Raw genomic sequence first — 27,827 nt, 5'->3', positions numbered from 1 at the left:
GGATTGGACTAATAGTATCTCTGATATAGAGTTGGAAGAAACCTCAGAGGTCAGTCCAATACTCTCAATTTATAAATAAGGAAACCAAGACACAAGAATGCTAAGTGACCTGCCCAATGTCAAACAAAGTATCCGAGGTAGAATTTGAATCCATGTCTTCTGACTCCAGAGAATGGGCTGCTCCTTTACTGCATTTCACTAACAACGAAGCAGCTTGGGAACAAGAGAAAGAAATCCAAATATTGTTTGATGGGCCTGCCTGAGCTTCTTATATCAAGAACTAACAGTATCTTGTGTTCTTCAGTTCAACTATCCCCCCAAACCTGGTCTACATGTAACTTTGCTCAGTTAGTCCCAACAGCTCCTATAAAATATTGTATTAAATATATTGTACATAGAAAAAAATAATTTTAATGGATGGTACATGATTAGGTTCATTAAAATATCCCCATGTCATGGGGTGGCTAGGTGGCGCAGTGAGTAAGAGCGCTGGCCCCGGAGTTGGGAGGACCTGGGCTTGTTTCTGGCCTCAGATACTTAACACCCAAACAAAAAACTGGCTGTGTAACCCTGGGCAAGTTACTTAACCTGAATTGTTTAAAAAAAAATACCCCCATGTCAGCACCCAGAAGCAATAAAAATTTAAGGAAAAGGATAGAAACAGAATTCCATGGAAAATCACATTTCTCCTTTGATCTTCCTTCTGTGAAAACAAATGGTACCCAAATGCATCTTCAAGTCTGATTCTCATTGTTGAGATGAAATGCTGTTCATTTTTTCCCTCTGTGAAATCCCTGTAAGGTCAGATCTATCGGCTTCTTTGAAGACTAGGAGGTCCTCTTTCCTAAAAGTGATTGCCTTCAGTGAGAGTTACCTGCCCCATCCCAGAATATAAAGCAATACTTCTAGAACAGTAAACGTGCTTACGGGTATCCCAGTTCCATGAAGTTGTTCCATGTCTGCTTTAAAACCATGATGACACTCATCTGGAGGCAGAGGTCAATGAGGCAGCCACTGGGGTGACACTGAAAAAGAATGGTAAAAACACCTGAGTGGGAAAGCTGCTCCTTGGATCTTGGGGCAACATTCCTTCTGGGGAGATGGGACTGAGATTCAGACCTTCTGGACAATGTTCCCTGAAGGCTTGAAGGAGATTAAATCAAGGAACTATACAACCGAAGAGCCAAATGGGACCAATCTGGGCCAGCCTGCATTACCAAAAGGATACCAACTATAGGGAATTTGACAGATGGTCATTGGGTGGCTACTGGAACTCTGGAGGAAGACATAAGAGGGCACACGATGCCTGCCTTGAAAAAATGGAAGGACCATAGAATGTAAGAAGACCCTTCCTACTTTGCCGTAGAGATAAAAACAGGGAAGCTGACTTTAGCCTCATGGGGCAGCTAGGTAGCACAGTGGATACTAAAGGATCTCAGACACTTATTAGCTATGTGACCCTGGACAAGTCATTTTACCCTGCTTGCCTCAGTTTCCTCATCTGTAAAATGAACTAGAGAAGAAAATGGCAAACCACTCCAGTATCTTTGCCAAGAAAACCTCAAATGCAGTCAATGGAGAGTCAGATAAGATTAAAATAACTCAGCATCAACAAGACAAAGTTTCCTAGAAATTAAAGCTCTCTAAACAAGGAAGGGGTTGGCTCAAAAAGGAGCAGGCTCCCTTTGCTGGAGGCCTTCAAACAGAGACTGACTGATTCCTCTTCAGGGATATTATAGACTAGTGAATCCCTGTTTAGGTCTGAGTAGAACTAGATAATTCCTTAAGGTCATTCCAATACTGAGATTCTATGACTTTCACTGATGGAGAACTTAATAATAATAATACCTTGAATTTCTCTAACACTTCACTGTTTCCAAAAACACTTTGCAGACATCATATTACCTTATGTGAGCTTCACAATGACTCCATGAGGTAATTTAATAATGTACTGCAAATACTCTTAGCCCCTCTTTTAACAGATAAGGAAACTGAGGAGTTCTGTAAAGTGAAGGGGTAGGAGAAGAAAAGCTATCTCTAAGGACCCTCCCCATTGAAAATCAATGATGTTATGATTTCTGCACTCTCCCTCTAATACAGTCTTTACAGAACAGGGCCTTTGAAAACAAATACATCCTAGAAATGTGAATTCTAATTAAGCAAGTGCTTGGATTTTAGCTTGGGGGCATTATGATAATGAGGTGAATCTGGGCTGTGATTCAAGGGGCCTTCCCTTTCCCCAGCTCCAGAAATAGTCCTCAGGACTGTTCTAAGAAATGATGATGGCCTTTTTGTTCTTTTCTTTAGCTTTCATCTACTCCTTCATCTTCCTTGCCAAGTCATCATAAAGGGAGGGAATAATTAGGACACAAGGAGCCTAACTCTCTTGTCCTGGTGTCCTGTGGCTGGTTCCTCAAAGCCACATGGGAGAAGACCTCTCTCCAATGGTCACTCCTATTGTACAACGTTTGAAGCTAGAGAGAATTTTGCTGATGAGGCCATTGGGTTGTAGAATGCTCGATCTCCTCTGCTAGTTAGCGGCAGGGTCTACATCTGAACCTATTTGTTCTGAGTTCAAATCCAGTCATTTTCCCTCTCTGAAACCTTTCTCAGAGCTTGTAGTCCAAGTTTCCTGACTATGAGTTGGGTCTTCTTTCTACCACAAAGTAACAGACATGGGTTGATTTATAAGATTGAGAGCAATCTTAAGAGAACTGGACTCAATATGGACACGTTTTTGGAGGTTGGGAGGGAGATGGGGAGATACCTGTAACCATGGACCATTGTCCAGAAATGGCAGACATGCATAAGCTTTTTCTGGGAACTTTACAATGAAGGACTTAGGAACCTAGGGGCAGGTAAGAGAAAGGTGAAGAATATAAAAGCAAATGTGGAGAGAAAAAGGGAGCAGGGAGGAATACAAGCCAGTCTGTGCCACAGTTTTATCTACAAGGGGCCCTGGTCTCTCACTTTGTAGCACAATGAATAGGAAACTGGATCTGGAGTCAGGAAGCTGTAAGTCTAAATCCACTCACTGCAAGATTCTGGGCAAATCAGCCTCTCTCTGCCTTAATTTCCTCATCTTTAAAATGGGGATAATAATAGTTCCTACCTCCCAGGGTTGCTATGGAGATAAAGGAACATGATATTTATTAAGCATTTTATGTCTTAAAGTGTTATAGAAATGCTACCTGTCATTATTATCAATGATGATGACAAAAATAAATACCCTGTAACTCTTATGACGATAAAACAGGCTGAATGAAGGATAGCTACATGGCAGTAATGATTGCAGAACTTGTAATGGCATCATGAGACAGTTAGAAATCATCTCCTTTCCCATCAATTGCTACAATGTATGGAGAGCTTTGAAACATTATCTAAATGTATAAACATTAGCATTATCACTATCATCATGGCCTAGTCTGGGTCTACAGGATGTTCAGATGACTGGATGAAAACTTGAATAGTCAGTTAATTCCAAAGATGCTAAAAAACCAACATAAAAATCCCGAATTGTCCGAGATAACCAGCATTTGGGGACATAAAATAATTAAAACCCAACTCTTACTTCCAGTGTAAAAACTGGCTTTCGAAGCATTTCTCCTAGAGTTGTTTTTAAAATTTTTTTTAACACTTTCAACTTCATTGATGTGTTCTGGCTTTACATTATAAACACAACACACTCCAGTAACAAAGTAAAACTGATGAGTATAATGAACAACTGGACCGCTAGGTGGCACCATAGTGCACAGAGCACCAGGTCTGTAATCAGGAAGACTCATCTTCCTGAGTTCAAATTTGACCTCAGATACTTACTAGCTGTGTGACCCTGGGCAAGTCACTTAACCCTGTTTGTCTTAGTTTCCTCATCTGTAAAATGGGCTAAAGAAGGAAATGGCAAACCACTCCAGGATCTTTGCCAAGAAAACTCCAAATGGAGTCATGAAGAGTTGGAAATGACTGTAAATTACTGAACAACAACTAACAATAATACAATGACCTTGTCTCCTAGAATATTATGCTCAGAGTTTATTTCTGCCCCCATTAAACCTGATAATCTGACGTACATTTGTCTCATTAGATTAAACTGAACTATAGTTTCATTTCTCCTTTGAGGGAGAGCCTTCTATCATGCAGATCAATAACGGTTTCGCACCTTAGATTCTTAGAGTTGCCCATGACTAGGGCTCACCCAGCCAGTATGTGTCAGAGGACTTGAAGGTTTCCTTAGGGTTTCCTAACTCTGAGCCTGGCCCTTTGTCCAACATGCCAAGTTTCCCATTATATTTTTTCTTTTATCATTAAAAAAAACAACAACCTGATCTAATATGCTTCTTTGTGGGTATCTATTACTTTTGATTAACTTTGTGTGATTTTATAATAATTTTAAAAAGACCTTTATACATGTTTCTTTCCTAGAGGTGAGCTAGCAGAATTGCCCCCTAAGGCAGATGCATTTCATAGTTAGGCATCTATCTGTCTTGCATCAGATCAGTTCCCATCCTGGCCTGTACTAGCTCCTAGTGAGAGAGATCGTGGGCTAGGAAAGTTCCTTTCAACCATAAAGTGGCTGGATGTTAGAGTGCTAATCTTTCAGGAGTCATAAGCAGGGGTTTTCTTGCTATATCTCCAGCATCAACTATAAAACATGTGTAGTGAGAGGGTCTGGGTTCTAATTCCAGGTGAACCACTTTTTAGCTGTGTGATTTGGTACAAGTCATTTCAATAATCTGGACCTTAGTTTTCTTTTCTATAGAATGAAAGGGTTAGATTCGATGACCTCTTAGGTCCCCTCTCTTAGCTCTGAGACTATGATGTTGTTTGGGGGTCTTTCAGTAAAACCACAATGAAGTGTGCTTGGAGCTGGTTTTCAATATTGGGATCATCTGTGAAGAACTAGGGAGATTTGGTAGTGGCAGGCTCTCCCTGAGGATTCTGGTCACTTTCTGGAGGACTCTGGCACACCTGCATAAAACCAGGCCTCACCTAAGTGGCTTCAGGTAACTGTTTTTATCTTTTGTTCTGGAGATATGCAATAGGGTATTTGCATTAGGGAGAGGTTAGTTGTATCAGTTTAAAAGATCTAGAAAAACCTGTTGTACCATATTAGTGCCTACAGTAAAAATAGCTGTTTATTTTTAGTAGGTTCATGGAAGGGCATTAGAAATGCACCTCTCCCTGAGGGGCTCCATAGTATGGCAACTGTCTCACAAATGACAAGGACCTTTTTCCAGGTCACCTTATTTTTTTTATTTGCCAATTCCTGGGAAGAGCACCTGAAGTTTCCCAACTGTTCTTGGTTCTAACATTAGAGAGAGTGTGGTACAGAGGAAAAAGTATGGAATTTGGAGTCAAGGACCTTACATTAAAATCCAAATTCTGATTCTTAATATCTGCATGGTCAGGGGCAAATCACTGTACTCTGGGGAGACAAGAGGGTCAGGTTCCTCATCTATGTAATGAGAGGGCCAGTTTCAATGCACTCCAAGGTCCCCTAAACCTCTGATGGCTGGAGGCCAGAGATCTATTGATGAGGGGCACTTCATGTCCTGGTCTCTATTTTTCTCTAAGGGATGCTTTGATGAACAAATCCTAGAAGATCTAGTGCCTTTGATAAACAAAAGCCAAAAAGTCTAGCAGTTAGCACACATTTATATTAGAAACTCACATTTCCATAGAGATTAAAGACTTAGGATCGTAGAATCAAATATTTGGAGCTGGAAAGGACCTCAGAAGTCAATTAGTCTAACCCTCTTATTTTACAAATGAGGAAACTGAGGTTCATGGAGATTTAATATCTTGCCCAGGGTCATAGAGGAGGGATATGATGACTTTTCTCCCAATGTCCTTTGGAGATATTATTAATATCAGCTTTATCATTGAAGAAACTGAAGCTAAGGGAGATTAACTAAGTTATGTATAGCCACCTAGCTAGGAACCATCAGAACTGAGATTCAAACCCAGATACTGCTTTTTTCTATGCATCAAACTATTTCCTCATTTATAATCCTATAGTGCTCTCTTCTCATGTCAGCCTAACTACATCATGCTCAGATACTCACTTCTTCCAATCTCCATCGGTCAAAAAGTTTGTTGTATTTTCCAGGACGTCCTGAAAACCTATAAAAAAGAAAAATTCCAATTCAATAGAATTCATTGGGAATTCAAAGACTCTACCTCAAAAGAGTAGAAATGCAGGGTGGCCAGGTGGCGCAGCGAGTAAGAGCGCCTGCTCCAGAGTTGGAGATGAGGGATTGGTTCCAGCCTCCGATAGTTGGCACCCACACAAAATAACTGGCCGTGTAACCTTGAGCAAGTTACTTAACTCCCAAAAAAGAGTACAAATGGAGATTAAAAAAAGTTTATTGGCAAAAACTACTCCCCAAATGTTTTATTTGGGTTTTATTTATATCAGTCAATCAACAAGCATTCGTTTGACTCTAAAGGCACTGGGGATATGAAACACAGAGAAGGAATGATCCCTATTCTCAAGAAACTGACATTCTGATGGAGTAAGACCAAGGCATTGATCACAAAAGAATGGAAGCTACTGGAAGACAGATATGATTTCACTTTTTATTTGTATCACTAGAGTTTAGCACAGTGCCCACTATATGTGTGTGTGTGTATCTATATCTGTGTCTATGTGTATATCCAATCTGTATCTATATGCTTGCTGAATTGAAATCAAATTTACTTAAAACAAAAGAAAAAGAACAGAGAATTATCAGATGTTTTACTCTTATGGAAGCTACCATCCAGATGTTCTCCCCCAATCTATGTGTTTTGTGCTGCACAGAATGCATTTGGGTGATGGCTGTCTCCAGTCTTCATGCAGATGTTTGGATGGTAGCCCTGAACCCAGCCATAACCAAAGCCTTTGTACCCAAGTGGCAAAGAAAATGATCAGACTGTATAGAACCATACCCAGATCCCTTCCTAAATGAGTGCTATGTGGTTGTCTAAAATTGTTAAAACAACAACAAAAACAGTAGCAGCAAAAGTCACGATAACAGCAACAGTACCAGCAAGAAGAAGACAGGCTTCCAGGTGGAGACATTTCACTATATGCGCCAGGTGATGCACTAGGCATTTGCTATATTACAATCCCTGCTTTCAAGGAGGGACACAAAGAGACGTACAAGAATGGAAAAGAATATATGCCTTTAAGACTGTGCGATTCCCAATCCTAAGCACTGACTTGCTCCTAACGCAAATGGGCCATTCTATAAGAGAGAAGGAAAGGGACTTATTTTTTTTGGGGGGGGCAGCAGTGGGGGGATGGGGAATGGAGGGAGGAAAGAGACTTTTGCTCTGGTCAGAATCACTGCATATGTGGAGGTGACTTACCTGCCCAGAAAAAATGCGATGTAGAAGATGGAGCTGTTTAAGTTCACAAACTGAAATAGGAACATCTTCAGGGCGTAGCTGTTCTCCCATTCCAATTCTGTTCGAGGCTGTTCTAAAAGGAAGAGCAGAGGGTGGGTTACATGGACTGATGGAGACGCATGTCAGGTGTTAGAATTCTCATCACGATCATTGAATCTCGGGAAATTGGAAGTGGCCTTTGAGGTCATTTAATCAGACCCTCAAGTGTAGCATATATCTCTTTGATGGCATCCCTAATGGGTGATTGATCATCCAGCCTCCACCTGAATACCAAGTAGCACATGATGATTTCCTAAAATATTTTATTGTATCGTTGGGTTATTTTAATTATTTTCTACATCCTCCTCATTTTTGTTGCTTTTTACTTATTTGGTCTGTACATGTGATTTTATTAATGTGGGGAACTCTTAGTATGGAAGCTTCTTCTGTTATGTTGATTACCACCTCCTCAGTAACTTATATGATTAGAAAGTTCACTAAGAGGCTAAAAGATTTGTCTGTTGTCATAAAACCAGTACATGTTAAAAGGACAACTTGAACTCAGATCATCCTGCCTTCAAGACCAGCTTCTCTATCCAGTCCATAGTGCTGCTTCACATCTTACCCTAATAAATATAAAAATTTCATTTCTATAAGCAAAGATCAGAAAATATGGATTATATGTGAAACTACATATCTCTACTTCATATTTTTTGTTTTTAAAACATGTAAATATATTTATATAATGTATTCAATATGCTACTTTCAAAGCTATCCTGTTTGTTTGTGCTTCCTTCCAAACTCTGGTCATTTCTATCTACGACTCCAACTGCCCAGCAGAATACAGCTAATGCTTTTCCATGTGATAATCTTTCAAATATTTGGAGACAATATTTGAAGGCCTCAATGTTCCTCTTCCCCAAAGTGCATTAGCACTTGTTAATAAACCATTAAAAAAAAAAGACCCTTCAGGAAAAAGCCAAGAGAATTTGTAGCAAAGAGGTTTTCTGTTCTTCCCTGTAACTCTTTAATTTTCCTTATGGAACAACATTTAAATGAATGCCTTTAGTCTGGCTCTTTCCAGAAAGAATTCTAGCATTAATAAACCCAAAAAATGAATTTTGGGTTAAATATTTACCTATCACCCTTTCTAGGAGTATAGGCTACCATCCTATCTCTACTCTTTTCAAAACTTCAACTAAACAGGAAATTCAAGGAGTTACAAGTTTTCCAGACTCTTAGTTTTTGGAAAATTTCAATCTTCCTTGCCATACTCCAAATATCAGTGCTATGAGAGCAGCCAATTGCAGAAAAAGAGCCTGTTAGTTATTATAAGACTGTAAACCCCTTCAGGCCAGGGCCTATTTTTGATCTAAACTTTGTATCATCTTCTTTGCTCAAATAAATATTTGTTAAATTGTATGCAGAAGTAGAATGGAGCTTAATAACTAGGGTAGGACAACCAAACTGTGTCCTAGATTACTATAATTTAGAGTATTTCAGAATTATCAAGGAAGCTTAACATTTAGTTAATAAAGATGATTATTTAAAAGAAGTAATCATATACCCATTTTTAATATCCAACTTTTGCTAGTCACATTTTTTTTTAAATATGCAACATTTGCTAGGTACTATAGTAACAAATGGGGCAGCTGGATGGCACAGTGGATAGCATGTCAGGCCTGGAATGAGGAATACTCGTTTTCCTGAGTTCACATCTGGCCTTAGATACTTACTAGCTGTGTGACCCTGGGAAAGTTACTTAATCTCTGACCTTCTTTGCCTCAGTTTCTCCATCTGTAAATGAACTAGAGAAGGAAATGGCAAACCACTCTAGTATCTTTGCCAAGAAAACCCCAAAGGGGTTGGGTCAGACACAAACAAATAGTGACTGAACAACAGAATGACAGGTTTTCTTTTTCGTGAACTGGATTTGTCTTCTCTATTCCTTGCATTATTACCACATCACCAACCGCACAGTTGACTTGAGTTCTATGCTCCTTGACCTAGGAACCAGTACTACTAGCTATGGTTCTAAAATATTTGAGGTCACTCAAATTAGGTGGAAAAAACTAAAAACAAAATAAACTTCCCTCTCCCCTCCAGGCCACAGGTCTTTTCTTTCTGGCTTTACAGTCAACTCTCTATTTCCCACCATCTTTACTGGGAAAAACAAAACAAAACAAAACAAAATGATAGTTTCTATCAGACTAGAGATTATGATAGACAGTAGGTCAGTGTGCTTTATGTTCACCCTTAAACAAAAACAAAAAGATTATCTCTCCCTATAACACATCTGCATGGAAGCAAACAAATACAACAGGATAGATTTCTTCACATTTGGCAAAAATTTGAAAGAAATACAACTTAAATGAATGTAACTGAATGACATAAAACAAACATTTGAGATATAATATGTGCTAGCTAGTACAGTTAGCCTCAGAATCAGAAAGAACTGGCTTCAGCTCTCAACTACGATAAAATACTGTCTATGTGACCCTGGACAAGTCACTTAAGTGGGCCTTAGTGGACCAGACAACTCTCTAAGATTGTAAATTGCTGAGTAGATGGCACTGTTCGATGCTAGATTTTCATTATTGGTAGTTCCATATATCGGGGCAGCTTGGTGGTGCACTGTATACAGCACTGGGCCTGGAGTCAGGATGACCTGAGTTCACACACATATGTTTATGTACAAGTATATAATTTACTTATAAATATTATAATGATGCTCATATATAATTCATATATGCACATGCACCCATATAAACATGTATACACACATATAGATACATATAGATACACCTATATGTACCCATGTATAAACATTTGTTTATACATGCATATGTGCATATATACCTATAATATACATGTCTATGTGCATTATACATAATGTATATATGTATTTGTAAACATATATACATATATATTATACATACAAGCATCAGTAAAATATTTAAAAGAAAATGAAGAGAAGATAGTAGGAGTTAAGAGTCTTGAATTTTCCTGATGTCTAGGTCACTAACTCTTCCTGTGACCTTGGCCAAGTAAGCCAAGCTCTCTGACACTCTGTGTCCTCACCTGAGGGAGGTAGATGTTATCTAAAAATATTTCAGCTCTAGACCTATGATTCTGTGATTTTTAAAAGCTGACTCATGATTACCTCTGTTTTCTGACCCATCCCACCCCCAAATGGCTGGAATTCTCATTTTGAATGTTTTGTTTTGTTTTTAACAAAGCATAACCCCATATAACAGTTATTAAAAAAAAAAACAGCTAAATGAAAGGAATAGTCGACTGCATCACTGGTGCTGATTGCCATACAACTAAAGTTCATGGAAGTCTAATTTGCCATTTTCACTGGGAACTGGGACTTTCGTAATCCATGAGGTCAGAGGAGATGCCCATGGATTGGGAGTGACTGAACAGCTATGCTCGTGACCAGAAGATCTCTTCTTTCATCCTACAGGACTCCTCAAATCACTATTGATCCATATCAGACATTACTATCAGGATACCCAGACCCAGATTATGCTTTTGTTTCTATTGTGGGATTAGTAGTAAACCTCTCTTTAAAGAAAGATAGAAGCTGGCTCCACAACCTTCAATAAATCAATTGAGGAGCATGTGTAGTGGGGTTACTTTATCCTCTATGACACAATAACTATAGTTATTAAATCTCTCTGACCTGTGAGGAGGGGCTCAGCTTCATCAGAGACAAAAGAGTTTCTTCAATCCATTATTTGGGACAAAAGAATGACACACAAGGACAAAGCGAAAGCCAATTTGCCCTTTATGCCAGAGAGTAAATATCTTTTCTTCAAACTCTAAAGAAAATGCTCCAGAAAGGTGAATCAAAGCTCTGTTTCCTTTTTGGTTTCCAGAAGAAAAAAAAATGCTTTGGACCAAAAAAACAAAACAAAACAAAACCCCAAAACAATGCCCTCAACCCACCCAAATCTCCAAAATGAGCAGCATCTATTGAAGGTAAAACAAACACAAAATAGCATAGGCCTGGAATGATGAAATCCTTAGTCAAAAATGGGTGAAACAGTGGTTATTGTAGGAGCTTTATCTATTCTGGGATGATTCTGGGTGGATGTGTTCTTTGAATTCTTCTCTTACAATCTTCACCCTGGGGGATGAATCCCATAGAACCAAGAAATCTGGAAGGGCTGATTTTTTTTTTCCTCCCTGAGGGTTAAAGGTAGGGAAACCTGTGTTTAAGGAGGTATCCAATTTTAGCTGACTCACACTTTGATCATTCTAAGCTCAAGGTAATTTCACCTCTGGCATATGGATGAGTATTTTTTTGGTGCCTACCAGGTGCTAGGTACTTCTTTCTTAAGCAAATATTTACAAATTTTATCTCATTTGATCCTTCAGATAACCCTGTGACATAAGCTCTACTAACTTCCCAGCAGCTCAGATAGATTCTAAGTTGTAGAACTGTAGTTTATCTGTATTAGAGAGGGGGAGGAGGAAAAGGAGGGTTGATAAATTGGGCCTACAGAGTTCCAGGCACTGTGCTTCACTACATTTGTTTGTTTTTAACAGATGTCACATTTGAGCCTCATAGCAACTGGGCAAGGTTGATGACAAACAAAAGTTAAGCAACTTGTCTAGGGTCACACAGTTAGCCAGAGTCTGAGACCAGATTGAACTTGGGTCTTCCTGATTCCAGGCCCAATGCCCCATCCACTGAGCCAACAGCTCTCTCCTACCTCAAAGAGTTGTTGTGAGGATCAAATGAAATAATATTTGTAAAGCACTAAAAAGCATTGCTTTTTTCACAGTAGGTACTTTATAAATGGTTATTCTTTTCCCCCTTACCCCTCTTCAATGCGGATATGCTCTGGCTTTGTAATTCAGACTCTTAGAGTTTATTGGAGGTACTAACTGGGAAGTATGTGATTGCCCAGGATCAAATAACCAGTCTGCGCGGGTGTCAGAGGGGGTCTATGAACCTGTCTCATTGACTTGGAGGTCTGTTTTCTTTCTGGTTTCCTCACATCTATTCCCATGCCCTCAAAGTATGGCAAGGATCCCAAAAGGCTACAAGATATCCATGGTTAATACTATGTTAGTCATGTCTAGATCATGGGGCCTAGAACTACAAAAGATCTTAGTGGACATCCAATGCCATCCCTTACCTCTTTCAGTCAGTGACATGTAACAACACTTAAGCGCCTATTGTTTGCAGGGCAATGAGCTTATTTCAGAGATGGGGAAATTTATTAGAGATGAGGAAAATAAGGCCTAAAATGATCAAGGTGATAACAGCACCAGAAGGTGAGAACCTTCACAGGCCACGATGCTCCTGAAGAGATCATGGGGCATGGAAAGGGACCTAGGCTGTGCCTTCATTATGAATGTTTGCTCCCGCTTCCCTTCCCTCTCACAATGACTCCCTCCTTTGGTCCCTTTGCAGCTAGGACTGCAAATTTAGAGTGACTAAAATCCCCAAACCATTCCTGGAATATCCTTGCCAATGGAAACAAAGTGTGCTGATACTGAATATCTCTGACGCATGCCTAAAGGGGTGCTTCAAGTGCGTTACTTTAGAGCTATACCATCAATCAAAATGAATGTCCTCATAATAGAAAAAAAATAGTATGGTTATATCATCCATTCTGATAAATCATTTATCGTGAATGCAATAATAACCAAGTGCTTACCTAAATTGGTGAGGAAATAAGCCACTTTTTCATATACCTGCAATTAAAAGAGGGAACCGGTATTAACACAGGGTAATAACCAGTATTCTATTCACTGGGGAAAAGGCCAGATGTAAAGCTGAAAAAGGAAAAGTTTTCAGAATAGATTTTGAAACAAGAAGGTCTGAACATTTGCAATCAGGATTACAGAGTAGAAGTTTAAATTGCTAGACTATTCTCTTGATGTAGTATTTTACAAAATGTATACAGCGTAATCCCTGGGAGATTTGAGGTAACACTGAATTTCTAAGCCAGAATAATTTTAAATAGGTAATTTGAAGAGTTGTAAAAAAATAAACCAAGGGAACATCTTCCCACCTTGGCACTTTTGGTGTCGCTGTTTCCTAGTTCATATTATGTATGAGGCACCATGCTAAACATTTTACAAACATTATTTCATACATCAATAGTTCGATGGAGAACCAGGGAGAGAGTGTTTTCTAGGCTTAGAATGCCGTTTCTTCTCCTCCTCATTTCTACCTGCTGACATCTTATCCCTCCTTGAAGATTCAGCTGAATTCTCCCTTCTCCAGGAAACCTGCCTCCACTCCAATTCCTAGAAGTCATCTCTCCTTTCACCAATCTTAATATTCTGTATTCTATATATTTTTAAAAATATTCTGTAATCTATATATTTTTAAAATAATATTATGTAATCTATATATTTTTAAAAACAATGTTCTGTAATCTATATATTTTTTAAAAACAAACCTAAAGGTTTCTAACATGCTGTGCTATGGGAAGATATGAACAAGAATCACATAGGCAGAGAAGACATGGATGGATTGTAATCTGAACCCCTGAAAGGCATAGCAATAGTTTTGCATCTTTGGGACTTAGGTCTAAAGCTAGAAGGGGCCTTCCCTTATTTTACAGATGAAGAAACTGAGGCTGAATCAAGTTAAATGACTTTTCTGGGTCATATAGATAGTAAGCAGTGGAGATAGCACTGGAACTTGGGTTTTCTGATTCCAAGACCTATTATTTCATCTACCACACTGGCTCCATCTGATCTTCTATGTCCAAGTTTTATGGAACAAATCCTTTTATTAAGGAGATTTGTTCTGTGAAGTTTGGATTTAGTCAACAGGTCACACTTCAGGATGTAAAGGGCCACGTGGGGCCTTGAAGCTGCAAGATCCCTCCTCCCCCCATCACTAGACCTATAATTTTAATAGTAGAGAGAACTTTTTAGGACATCTAGGTGGTACAATGGAAAGAGGGCCAAGCCTGGAATAAGGAACACCTGAGGTCAAATTCAACATCAAACACTCACTATGTGACCCTGGGCAAGTCACCTAACCCATTTTATCTTATTTTCCTCATCTGTAAAATGAGCTAGAGAAGGAAATGGCGAACTACTCCAGTATCTTTGCCAAGAAAACCCTACATAGAATCATGAATAGTTGAATATGACTGAAACAACTCAGCAACAACAGCGAACTTTTGGGTTATGCAACCCCTCCCTCTACCGATGTCTGTCTGTGTTTTTGATCGTATTTATACCCCGAGAGCTTAACACAGTACTTGGAATATAGTAAATACTTAGTAAACACACATTTTCTTCTTTCACAATATCTTTCTGGAGACTGAGACATTAATTGAATTGCGCATGGTCACAAAGCCAGTATGTGTCAGAGACAGAACCTGAACCCAGGTTTTACTGGTTCTACAAGCTGCCCCTTTTCAAATGTAAACAAACAAAGAAAGAATGAGCACTTAAGTCTTCTCCACCAATCAGGGCTCTTCTCACTGATCACTTGCACAAATATGTACCCAATAAAATCGTGATTATTATTTTTTACCTGCACATTACGTACCTCACAAAGTGATTTCTAAGGCCCCTACCACCTTAGGTGTGAGCGGGATGTGACTTGCAGTTGCCCTCAGAGGAAAGGTCAAGAGTAATGCTCATTCCATGATGTATCTACACATCTGGGCCACCCCCCCACTGCACTCCTCTGCCTCTCAGTGCTAATATTCAAGGTTCTAAGATACGTTCCAGATCTAATTTTGCATGCTGTGGGTCTTTATGTTCTTTCCAGCTATGATCTATGTCCTAAGGTCTCTCAAAGCTCTAATACTCTACATTTCTTGTTCCAGTGTTCTTCCAACTCTGCCATTCAGTATTATAAAGTATTTCTCAGTTCTAACATTTTGTTCCAAGAGCCTTTCCAATCTGAGCATTCTTTTTTTTTTTTAACACTTCTTTTAGCTCTGTGTTCCTTCCAGCTGAAATTCCACATTCTCAGGTACCTCCCCACTCTGATAGTCAATGTTCTAAGGCCCCTTATAGCTCTGATGTTCAATATTCCAAGGATTCTTTTAGGTTCCTTCTAAGTTCTATGTGCTGTGACTTCTTAAAGATCAAGCATTCTTATAATTAAGTCAATACAATGGCTAAACACCTAGTGAATCCCAGGACTTTAAAGATAGGATTTCATTTTGTTTGGCTGCTTTTCATTTCCTTTGATTGATGCAGCTGGGCAGAAACTCCTACTTGCACTGCGTTTTTACATCATTAGTGAGCTTTAATGTTCAGTTAATTAACAAAGAGACATGTCAGGGCTGGCAGGAAAGCCACCACCGCCGGCCTTATAAGAGCATTGGGTGCTTTTTATGAAACTTTAAAAGACATTTTGAAAGCCATTGTCTGATAGTCTCCACTTTAGAGAACAGGAATGAAGAACCCCAGGTATGACTACCCTTCTGATATGGCTTAATTACTAATGTGCCCAATATTTATCAAGCAAACCTAGGTGGGCACCAGTCTTAAATGTCAATAAAGGTTACAGGGGTGGGGAACCTGTGACTTGAGGCCCCATGTGATCCTCAAGTGTGGGGTCACACTTGAGGACCTAGAGGACCACATATGGCCGGCCTCAAGGCCACAGGTTCCCCCTGCACCTCTGATAGGATTTAGAATTGGCCTCCATCTTAGATTGGCACTGAGTCTAACCCATTCATTTCAGAGAGGAAGAAACTGAGGCACAAAGCATTCTCTTGACAAGCGACTTGCTAAAGATTTTTATCTGAAAAATGGGTATAAAGTCAAATTTTACATAAGAGAATATCTAGATGAAAAAATCCCAAATCATAGAGTAAGTGATTCAGAGTCAGTAAATCTAAGTTGAAATCTCAGCACTACATTTACATACCTGAGTGACCTTGTTTAAGTCCCTTAACTTCTCTTAGACTTTATTCTCTGTAAAATGAGGGTTTTAGATTACGTTACCTTGAAGATTCCTTATGACTTTTAATGCTATGATCCCTACACTATGCCAACTTTAAGAGGCATTTTTATCCTTCTCTTCCTCCTCTCATTATATCCTTTTACCATAAAAGACAATGTAGAAGTCAAGAAATAGTTATTGTTTCCTACTATGTATCAGGTACTGGAGAACAAGAGAAAGTAAAAAAAAAAAACCATCCCAACTTTCAAGGATCTCACAGTGCAATGGGGGAAAAACATGCTAACACCTAGGCATAAACCAGCCAAATATAAGATAAATTGGAAATAATTAACAGAGGGAAAGCACTAGTATTAAGGGGTATCAGGAAAAGCTTCTTGTAGAAGGTGGGATTTTGGCTGGGACTTGAAGGAGGTCAGGGGAGCAAAGATGAAGACAGAGAAGATCCCAGTGGTGAGGAATGGTTAGTGAAAATGCCCAGAGCTGGGAAATGGAGCAACTCATCTGATAAAGAGCTCAAGGTGTAAGAAGACTGTGAAGAAAGGAAGATGTCTGATTATGGAGGGCTTTAAAAACCAAAGAGGATTTTGGATCCTAGATTTGATAGGCATCCACTAAAGCAGAGAGGGTAACATGGTCTGACCTGTATTTAGAAAAAAATACAGCCCTCCATGCTCTCCCTCACCCACTTAGAAAGCAAGCAACAAGATTACTTGTACTTGAGCAAGATAACTTTGACAGTAAAGATGACAGATGGAATGGAATAGGGAAGAGACTTGAGCTATACGGAACAACAGCAGGTTATCAGAATTGTAGAGGTATCAGGTGAGAAGAGCCAGCGTCAGGGTAGTTAGTGGCAGAATCAGAACAAAGAAGGGGGGTAGACGCAAGAGATGTCACAAAGGTAAGATCGAAGGACCATGGCAACTGATTGCCTATGGAGAAGAATGAGGAAAAGTGAAGTTTTGAGGATGACACCTAGGTTGTGAGCCTAGGTGCCTGGAAGGATGGTGGTGCCCTCCCACAGTAATAGAAAGTTAGGAAGCAGGGAAGGATTGGAGGGAAAGATAATAAAACCTAGAGAGAAGAGACTATTAAGGAGAAGAATATAATCTACAATGTCAAAGGCTACAGAGAGGTCAAGAATGAAGGGGAGAGATAAAAGGTCATTAGATATTTGAGTTAAGAGATCAAGAACAACTTTGGAGAGAATGATTTTGGTTAAATGATGACATTGGAAGCCAGGCTGTAGAGAAGGCAAATACTGTAGGTTGCCTGCTCAAGGAGTCAAACCACAAAAGGGAGGAGAGATATCAGCTGTGAGGGATGGATAGATCAACTGAGGGTTTTGAGGATGGTGGGGACATAGGGAAATTTGTAGGAAATAGGAAACCAGTCAGTAGACAGGGAGAGATGAAAGACAAATGAGAGAATGGGAATGATACAGGGAACAATCTGTCCGAGAAGATGGGATGGAATGGGATCACTGGAATATGCAGGAGAGTGTGCTTTTGTAAGAATAGCCATCTCATGGCAGAGAGGATTAAAGGAGGAGATAGGAGCAAAAGGTACCCAGGCGACGTGAGGGGGAAGGGATAAAGGAGAGGTTTTGGTGAATAATCTTGAAAGAAATAGAAATTATGTTTATGTATTATGGATGTGTATCCATAATACATACACACATACCTATATACATACCACACACACCACATATTAGCAGTACATAAGAATCATCTGGAAAATACAAATGACCACACAGGGAGACGAAGTAATATCTCCACAATCCTTGGTTTACAAAAATCAACTGAGAGTCAACCATGGATAATTACTGAAAGTGATTTTGACTATTAAAAATATCCCATCAAGACCATCAAAGCTTCGCTTTGTGACAGTGAGTGGAGTGTCTCGCCTTGGCATCATGAATACCTGAGTCAAAGTTCCACCTCAAAAACATGTTGTTCAGGTGACTGAACAAGGTGTTTATCCTTTCAGAATTTTCTCAGACTAAGTTTTTTGAGGTGTTGCCAACCTGCCTTGGTAGCTTCCTTAACAGGGGTACCCTAGACCAATGAAAGCACAGGGCCAGTCCCTATGAGGTCTATGAAAAATATTAATACTTTATAATCTATATTTTGCGATAAACTCATTTATATTTGAAATTAAATGAAAATGTCTCACAACTAGATAACAGGGAGTATCTGGAAGTATGTCCTAGATAGCGACCTGAGAGACTTTGGTGGAAGGTTATTCAGAGGATTAAATAATATAATAAATATATAACACGTGACACACCCTATGGTGCTATATAAGGGACAGCTATGATTATCATTATGAGAAAGTCATCACTGGGTAATATGAAGAATGCTAAATTAGGGATCGAAGAACCTGGGTTTAAATCTAGTTTTGCTATGGAGTAAATGAATCAAGGCTTAGTTTCTCTGTAATATGGTCTTCCTCATCTGTAAAATGGAGAGGCTTATTCAATGATCTCAAATTCTTGATCCTAGGCAGAGGATCCTTTGGTCTTATACTACATATGAAGTATTATAGAAATGTGCTACTCTTGTTAACAGGCGTTGAGTATTCTACGTATGTAGACTCAGGTCTTCTGGAGTCTGGGTCCAGTGTGTTATTTACACACATGTAAGGCATATGCAAATGTATACTCACCCATATGCATGTATACGTATATACATGAATGTACACACTTCTATAACTACATATCTATATAAACCTACACTCACGATAGTTAACAACATTTATATAGTGCCTACTGTGTGCTAAGTTGGCACTGTACTAAATTCTTCCTGCTAATATTATATCATTTGATCCTCACAACCATGGAGGGAGGTGTTATTTCCATTTTATACTTCAGGAAACTGAGGCAAACAGTTGAGTGAAGTATAAATCTGCATAATATACAAAAATGCCTATACACACATAGAAGCATGAATATATGTGCATATATATCATACATATACACACATATACATACACATGTGCACACATACACATCCATATATACACATTTCCATTTGTCGATGGAGAAAATGAGAGTTAGTGAGACCACCTTACTTGTCCATGCATCAAAGTAGGATTTGAACCTAGATTTGAACAAATCCCAATGTTCTTTCCATACTCTCAATCTAACTAGATCCAAGTTTATATAACAGACTAAAATTCCCAAATTTTCCTAAGAAATCACAAATTTTCTTCAGCCTATGATTCTCCATTTCATATGACTGTTAATTTTTTTTAACAAAAGGCATATTTTTATTGTAATATCCACAGGTAATTTTTTTGTTCAATATATCGCAATTTTGCAGATATGTTGTTTAGAGGGATGACAGCAGAGAAGATCTGAATTAGAACCGTCCCGGAAAATCCAGTCTATGTCATTATTATCCCAAGTCCGAGACCTGAAAGTATCTTAATTATCCCATTACCTAGTGACTTCTGTTTCTAGATCAGAAAAGTGAGATCTGGAGAAAGCTGCCTACAGTTACATAGGGAGGTAGTACCAAACTCAGAATTGTTGTCAGGTCTTCTCATTTGTTCTATTATATCACAGAGCTTTTCAGTAAGGAAAAGGCAAACAACCTTTTCAGGTTTGTTGAGGTAAATAATTACCCCTTTGGATTGAGGCAGTTCCAGAAGTAACACTAAGTCAGAATCCAAAGAACCTTTAGAAAATGTAAACTGTCTGCTTTCTGAAGTCACAAAAGAAAGTAATCACTGGGCTGGTTTTGTTTTCCAAATTCGTTCCAAGATGTAATTCATATATTTCAACCCATGACCCAAGAGTTTGAACCAAACATTCCAAGGTCTGTGACCTTGGACTCAAGAATTATCTGGGCAAAGATTTGTTTTCAGTAGCAAGGAAATTAAACCACTCCCTAAAAAGGCAGTCTGGGGAAGCAGACAATGCAACCAACCAGGATCCAGGAACTTTAGAGACCCCCAAATCTAGGGGTTCTCAGCCAGAAGTCTGTGGATTCTTAAAGTTTTTGATAATTCTATTTTAATGTAACTGGTTTGCCTTAAAACTTTATACATATATTTTAAACCTTTAAAAAACATTATACCTAGAAAAGAGTCATAAGCTTCACCACACTATGGTAGGGGTTCATGATACAAAAAGGAGTTAAGAATCTCTGCATGCCTTTGATTTGCCCATTTTACAGATGAGGAGACTGAGGTCTAGAGAAGTTAAAGGATTTGTCCAACACTACCCTGATGTTAAGCATTAAAGGCAGGACTTTGAAACCAGGTCCTCTGAGTCCAGAAACAGTCATCTTTCTATCAGATTGAGTTTCAGTATTCTTATCTGCAAAATGGGAATAGCAGTTATATGATTATGTACATGACATTAAACTAGATCTCAAGCCATTTTAGGTTCATCTCACTTTATCCTTGATCTACAAGGTATATTAAGTCTTGTGTTATTATTATATTATATATATTATTATATATAAGTTGTGTGGAGAAACACAGGATCACATATTTAGAACTAGAAGGGCCCTGGAGAACATCGAGTTTAACACCCTCATTTGATAGATGAAATAACTGGGGTCTAGATCAGTTAAGAGTCATGCTTAATGTCATGATTTAATATGTAATAGATGCTGAATTTAAACCCAGGTCCTCCCATTCTGACCCTGGTCTTGTTTCTACTGTCCCAGCCTCAGACACTTAGGAGCTGTGTGACCCTGCACAAGTCACCAAATTTCTCTTTGTATCAGTCTCCTCATCTGTGAAGTGGGAGTGATGATAACACCTACCTCCCAGGGTTGTCATTAGCAGGAAATATTTGTGAAGTACTTTGTAGACCTTAAAACTCTTTATTTCTCTATGTATGTACCAACACAAGCAAATATACATACTTGTATACACACATATGTACTAGCTAGAGTATATATGTGTCTTTGTATATATATGTATAATTTATATATGTAGCTAGTGTATACGTGTGTAACACTAGTAGTATGTATACATACACACACTATTATTACAATGAAAGCAGGTCTGTTTATACTGCAGGCATTTCCTTGAATTTGCTTATTAATTATGGTAAAATCCTGCCTCTTCACCAATTAACTACTTGACCACTATGCCTAGCAAGCCTTCTTCCCTAGGCCTATCTCTTCTTCTCTTGTTCTTTCTTCAAGACTCAGTTCAAGTGTCACAAGACCTGCCAAACTGATCCTAGTCCTGACTCTAAGTGCTTTTTCCTCAAATTACATTGACTTAGAGGATGTGACGTAATTCCCCTTCTCCTTTTGACCCATCACTTAGTCAAATGTAAGTTCTTTGAGGGCAAGGATTATGTGGGTTTAGTTTCCTGCATCTTCAACCATGATCATAGTGAGTGGCCCATAGTGATTAATTCAAATGCATTATTAATAGGTATTAAGTACTCATTATGAAGGCCTGGTGAATGGTTGAAGAATATGGAAATTATGTTCCTTACTCTTCTCTGCCTCCCCCCTCCCAATCTTTCTACTCCTGTTCTGATCTAACACTCAGTATGCCATAATAGGATAACAACTACCATCACAATGGCTAAAATTTATGGAGTATTTTAAAATTTTGCAAAGTGTTTTATCCGTATGATCTCATTTGCTATACTTAATTATATGCATTATTTATATGCTCAGTAATTGTTCAATTCTCTATGCGACTCGTTTGTGATTTCTCAGATTCTAATCCTCTTAAAGAGAGAAGGGATATCTATTTAATCTGCCAATAACATCAGCAACTTCCATTTATAGGGCCCTTCATGGTTTATGCATACATTATCTTTGCTCCTCATGGTGATCGTAGAGTTGGCGTGATAAACTCAAGCTTTACAAATGAGAAACCTGAAAGTCACAGGGGTAAATGACTAACCCAAGGTCATATAGGGAGGAAGCAGAAGAACATGAAAGGTTATTCATCCCCAAAGTCCACAGAATACAAGAATTCAGAGTCTCTTATGAGCGAGGTGCCAAAGTCTGAGGGACCTAATGGGCTACGGTGTCAAAATCTCTCATTTTTAATACATGAAGAGACTGAAGCACAGAGAGGTCTGACATGTGAATGGCAGAAATGCAAATACTAACAATAATATAAACAACTAGCATTTATATAGCTCTTTAAGGTTTGCAAAGCACTTTACAAACAATATATTATTTTATCTTCACAACAACTCTGGGAAGTAGGTGTTATTCTTCTCATTTTACAGATGAAGATGGAGGTAGGCACAGGTTAAGTGACATGGCCTGAGGTCACAGAGCTAGTAAATATCTGAGGCTGGATTTGAATTCAGAGTTTCCTGACTTCAGATCCAGCATGAAGTTTTATTTGGTCAACATAGTGTGTTGGCTCTATTCTGACTTCTCTGTGAATAAAATAAAAGTGAAGAGAAGTTACAGCAATTCTTATCTTCTCCAAACAGGTGGGAAAAAATCACAAACACTTACAACGTTTAGAAACATGATGATCACAAAATTGATGCAGACTCCAGTCCCTGATGTGGCAAACTGCCAGTATTTTTTGACGAAATACCACTTGAAAGATGCGAAGTGCTCCATGGCCACCAGACGATAAACCACGACTGCAAAGACGGTGGTGAGCACCAAAGAAATCTGGATTGGGAGAGATGAGAATGGGAAATCACTACCAGGCTTGTGCCTCACACACCAAGCCCCCTGTCCCAGGGAGAGGAGCAGGCTCCCGAGCGAGGAAGGAGACACAATAAATATCTCAAGTAATAGACGATACTGTTGAACGCATCATAGTTAAACTGAACCATATGGAATCCATGCAATGTTTTAAAAAAGAATCCATTATCATCATTTAATTTAAACTGATAACCATCTAATGTTGTAACTATTGCTCAATTGTATTCCAATAGAAATGCTTCCCATTTATATTTAATTTTATGCAGTTAAAAACATCAATCTGAGAATACATAGTCTTCATCAGACTGCCAAAGGATCCATGACCCAAAGAAGGCTCAATACCCCTGTTCTAGTAGAAGAAAGCATTCAATAAGTGCCTACTATGTGTCAGGCACTTAATTAGGCTCTGGGGATTCCACCACAAAGAATAAAACACAATCTATTCTGGAAGAATGTATATTATAGCAAATCAGAGTTTTTCATTCTTGTCTTATTCCCAGCACCTAATGCACTGCCTTGAACACAGTAGATGCTTAATAAATATTTTCAAAATGAGTCATAGTGAAGGACATTCTCTGTTCAAATCACTACAAATTCTAGGGTAACATCAGATGCATATTATTAACAGAGATGTTGTATTTTAAGAAATTTCCATTTCTCTACCTTATTCACACAGTGGATATCCCCAAAGAAGTCTTGATTCTAAGCAGCGTAACTATAAATTTTATGAATTTTATGAATTATTGAACTTTAAGAATTCTATGACTTTTACAAGTCTCTATTCTACCCACGCCCTTGCTAATACTCTAATAACCCAAAGCCTATTTAATGAATATGTTTATTCAATAAAATATTCAAGGTGCCACAATCATTTGCTCTCACAGAAATATTGCAATTCTTACTGGATCTAGAATTCTATCTCCCTTAGAATATCTTGCTTGGGAAAAGTCAAGAACATTAATGTTCTGACATTACCATTAAGAATATTCCTAATATGGAGATCATAAGTCGAAGGAGTTTGTCCATGAAGGGCTGGTAAGGCTCAGGTTTTCCTGTGATGGGATTCACTCTTTCCACCTGGGCATACTTTCTTTCAAACTGGGGGCGAACATTTTCCTAGGAGAGAGATGACAAGTTAATATATGAGAATAAGCCATGAACTCTGTAAATATTTTCATAAGAGCTACTATTAAGAGTGAGCCAAGAGTTTTGTCTATTTAAAAATAAAACACCTGTAACTTGACACTAGGAGTCACTGTTTTTCTCAACAACAATGATAATAATAATAAATATTAACATATTTATATAACTGTAAGGTTAGGAAAGTGTTTTATACATATCGTATGTTATGTCTTATCATAAAGATCAAACATATGAAATAATACAATTATTATCCCCATTTTATGTATGAGTGAACTAAGAATGAAAGTAGCAAAATGAACAGGGTCACACAGCCAATTAATGTGCAATTAAGGATTTGAACTCAGGTGTTATTGACTCCAAGCTCCAGTATTCTGTCAACCATATCACTTATCTCTGAAAACAGTTTCCAAGTAATCAAGAAACTTTTCATTTGCATAAATTTTTCATAAGTAAAGGTAAAACTGGAAAAATACATAGAACATATAATGTTATTCCATCAACAAAAACAATTGACATCTATGCCATATGGATTTCTTAATAATGAGCACCTGTGATTTCATTTAATGTAGCTCACCCACTTGCTAATTGGAAGAGATGGTTATTGAATGAACATCAATGGAAACTTTGCCTGCATTACTAACTCCTTAAGAAATATCTGTGTTCATGTAAAATTCTACCCATCAGGGATCAAAAACTTGAACAATCCCCACCATACCAGTCCGATTCCATTGCCATCCTTGTTCTGTGATGTCATCTCCAGAACACATAACTATGTGGGGTAACTGGGGTTTAGCCCAGTGTACCAACATGGAAAGGGTATATTTCCTCTTCAAAGTGACCATCCTCCCTGGGATGTTATAGTTTTCTCAGGGTCGTGTTGACCTGGACCCCCTATCTTGTGCTTGCCTTCCCTCTCAACTCCTGTGGATGCACTGGGTAGGCCAGGCCTGGTGAAACTTCACCTGGGTTCAAACTGTCTTCTGCATTATTGTTGTGACTCTCTCCCAAGTTGATATGTCCCAAGAACAAAATTTCCTAATTCCATCACTGCTTACCTCTTCCTCTTCCCAGTCAATAAGGTCCCAGTCATAGGTCAACACAGCTCTCCTCCTCTTCCAGAACTCCAAGAAAACTGTAGCTGTAAAAAATAATTTATCCTTTAGCAATATCATGTATTTGTCAGGAGAAAGTTAGGAATGCCCAACCAGCAGGACATCAACAAGAGTCCTCAAGATGGGTGGGCATGGAAGAGTTGCATTGAGGTAACTCCCTTATCAATAAAATCACCAATCCATTTGAACTTTGAAGGTTTAAGAATAATAGCAGTATTTTCCCATTAAATTTATTCATTTTAAAATGAGTATGTATTCTTCTTATTATCTATCTTTCTCATCACATAGGAGATTAAGTAATAGTAACTACTGAATATAATAATCCCACCTGCTCTGTTTCCCCTATTTATTTCTCTATTTTGATCCCCTCCAAAAGGACACCAGAAGAAAGGTAGCTTTGAAGGGCAGCAGCAACATTTAAGTCAGTTTTGAGATGTGATTCAGAAATGGCAAGGTCTTCACAAAGGCTAGCTGCCTTGCACTAGGTGCTGCACAGTGGACAGAGAGCTGGGGCTGGAGTCCTGAAGACCGGAGTTCAAATCCTTCCTCAGACACTTGCTGTGTGACCCAGAGTAAATCATTTGGCCTGTTTGCCTCAGTTTCCTTTTCTATAAAATAGGGGTAATTATAACACCCAACTCCAAAGGTTGTTGTAAGCATCAAATCAGATAATAGTTATAAAGAGCTTAGCACATAGTGGAACATAGTAAGTGCTATAAAAATGTTAGCTATTTTTATTATCTTTTATGCACATGAAAAACATTTTTCTTTAGTGATAGGGTGAATTCCATTGCACATACAAATTAGAAATGCTGCTTGAAAAGCACTGGAAAAGTAAAGGAGAAGAAAAAGAAAGAAGTTGTCTAGGCATTGTAAGAGTAACAAAGGGATCTATATGCTTTAAACATAACGATAACTAATAAATGGCTGTTGAGAGGTTATTGGTTCTTGTACTTTGTTCTTGGAGAGGACCAAAATGACTTCACTATGTCGGAGTCAAGCTACAGTGTGTCTGACTGTGTGCTTAAATGCATAAAATAAAATACATGCGATTATAAAAAGGAACCTATCTCATTGAAACAGTATTTTTCTTACCCTCTTCTCTCTCTCTAGTACACACATGTTTATAGACACTGCTTTGATGCTTATAAACTATTGTCACCATGGGTCAATCATTTAAACTGTATTATCTTCAGTTTCCTCATTTGTAATACAGAAATGGAAAACAATCAAAGATTGTGTATCAGGTACTCACTATGGCTACAGAGATAGACAAAACAAAACAAAAAAACCCAAAAAGTCCCTGGCCTCAAGTAGCTTACATTCTATCAAGCATAAACAACACTTACAGAACTTATTCATTCTGTGAAGAGCTTCCAATGAAATTGTATGTGAAGTGCTTTGCAAATCTCAAAGGTCTATGGCAGCTATTTAAAGACTCCAATTAAGCCAATGATCCTAGGTTCAGAATAATCCCAGTTTCAACCTGTAGTTTCAATCAAAAGTGATTTCATGGTCCCCTTGAGGGTTTTATAACTTCAGAAAAGTTTTCCTTCTGAATTTCAGTCCTAACCTAGTTTATATTAAACTTTGTTCCTAGTATTTGTACTCAGAAATTTATTTCTTCTTTCCAGAATGGAAATTAGAGGGAAAATAAGATGTACATACTAATAGAATAGTGCCCAAGGATGTCTTAAGTTAATAGAATAATTTAAAAAAAAATTTGAAAGCATCTTAAGCATCTGTACCATAGAGTAGATAGTTTTAAAAAAACATCACTGCAAAATTAACAATTCCCTTTTATTTCTTAGTATCAGAGACTTTTCCTCAGTTTCCATCCTTAAGATATTTCAAATATTCTTGTTTAATTATACTATTAGAGTTATGATACATGCCATTCCACATATTGAGACTTCCTTACAATTTAGAATTAGCTTTTAATTGAATATGCCAAGGTTCTGTTATTTCATCAGTGTTTAGAACTACCTGGAGCCAACAAAGACTATAATTCTTTTTTGATTTAGCAGATAAGTCTTAAAGTCACAGAAATGTTAAATGACTAACCCAGAGTCATGTGGCTGGCAGGTATTAGAGGTGGGATTTAAACCCACATATGCCTGAGTCAAAGCCCCGTGCTACCTGTGATAGTAATGGCATTTAAAGATTCCCCTGTATTGGCTTAGTTTTTCAAACTGATTGTGTTAAAACCCAGAGCTTGTTAATCCCACCTGTGGGATGGACTTGTTGATGTGAAAAGAAAGTCCTGAACTGGGAGGAGCTGGTGATGTAGATTTGGAGAGACACTAGAGAGAGGCGGAAGATCTTTTTGGAAGCAGCACCTCGTGGAGAGAGTGAGACTAAGAGAATTGCTGGTGGCCGCTTTGAATTGCCCTGGACTTTTGAGACCTGCCCCCTGAGCTGCCAAGGACTGAGGAGACATGGCTGTTTTGCTGGTACTTTGTCTGTCTGTTTTGATGTTGTTTTGCCAGATTTGTCCACTGGTGAAAGACAGTCCTTTTGTTGAAGAAGTCCTGGAACCTGGCTGTTCGCTAAGAAGCCCTGAGACTGTCCTGCAGACAGAGAGTGAATACTGTCCACTGGTGAAGGACAGTGCTGTTGTTGCAGGGGTCT

At 38.4% G+C, this 27,827-nt stretch overlaps 2 protein-coding genes across 17 annotated transcripts in view; both read right to left on the bottom strand.

Annotated features, from left to right (window-relative positions):
• Positions 1–27,827, bottom strand: part of ANO3 (anoctamin 3) — a 538,169-nt gene that overhangs the window by 23,818 nt on the left and 486,524 nt on the right. For all 16 annotated transcript variants that reach the window (XM_069091310.1, XM_069091311.1, XM_069091318.1 and 13 more), the window contains 7 exons: positions 25,140–25,222; positions 23,917–24,057; positions 22,741–22,905; positions 13,050–13,086; positions 7,354–7,465; positions 6,066–6,123; positions 928–1,025 (listed from right to left, as the gene is read on the bottom strand). In XM_069091310.1, coding sequence (XP_068947411.1) covers positions 928–1,025; positions 6,066–6,123; positions 7,354–7,465; positions 13,050–13,086; positions 22,741–22,905; positions 23,917–24,057; positions 25,140–25,222 — 694 coding nt within the window. The remainder of the gene's footprint in view (positions 1–927; positions 1,026–6,065; positions 6,124–7,353; positions 7,466–13,049; positions 13,087–22,740; positions 22,906–23,916; positions 24,058–25,139; positions 25,223–27,827) is intronic.
• Positions 1–27,827, bottom strand: part of BBOX1 (gamma-butyrobetaine hydroxylase 1) — a 519,348-nt gene that overhangs the window by 452,079 nt on the left and 39,442 nt on the right. The gene's annotated exons all lie outside the window — the stretch shown is intronic.

This window comes from Petaurus breviceps, unplaced genomic scaffold, assembly GCF_028583685.1.
Source record: "Petaurus breviceps papuanus isolate PSGF00001 unplaced genomic scaffold, PetGlider_PUasm1.0 188, whole genome shotgun sequence".
NCBI lineage: Eukaryota > Metazoa > Chordata > Mammalia > Diprotodontia > Petauridae > Petaurus > Petaurus breviceps.
The sequence above is the reverse complement of the archived record's forward strand: the minus strand, read 5'-3'. Positions and strand labels throughout refer to the sequence as shown.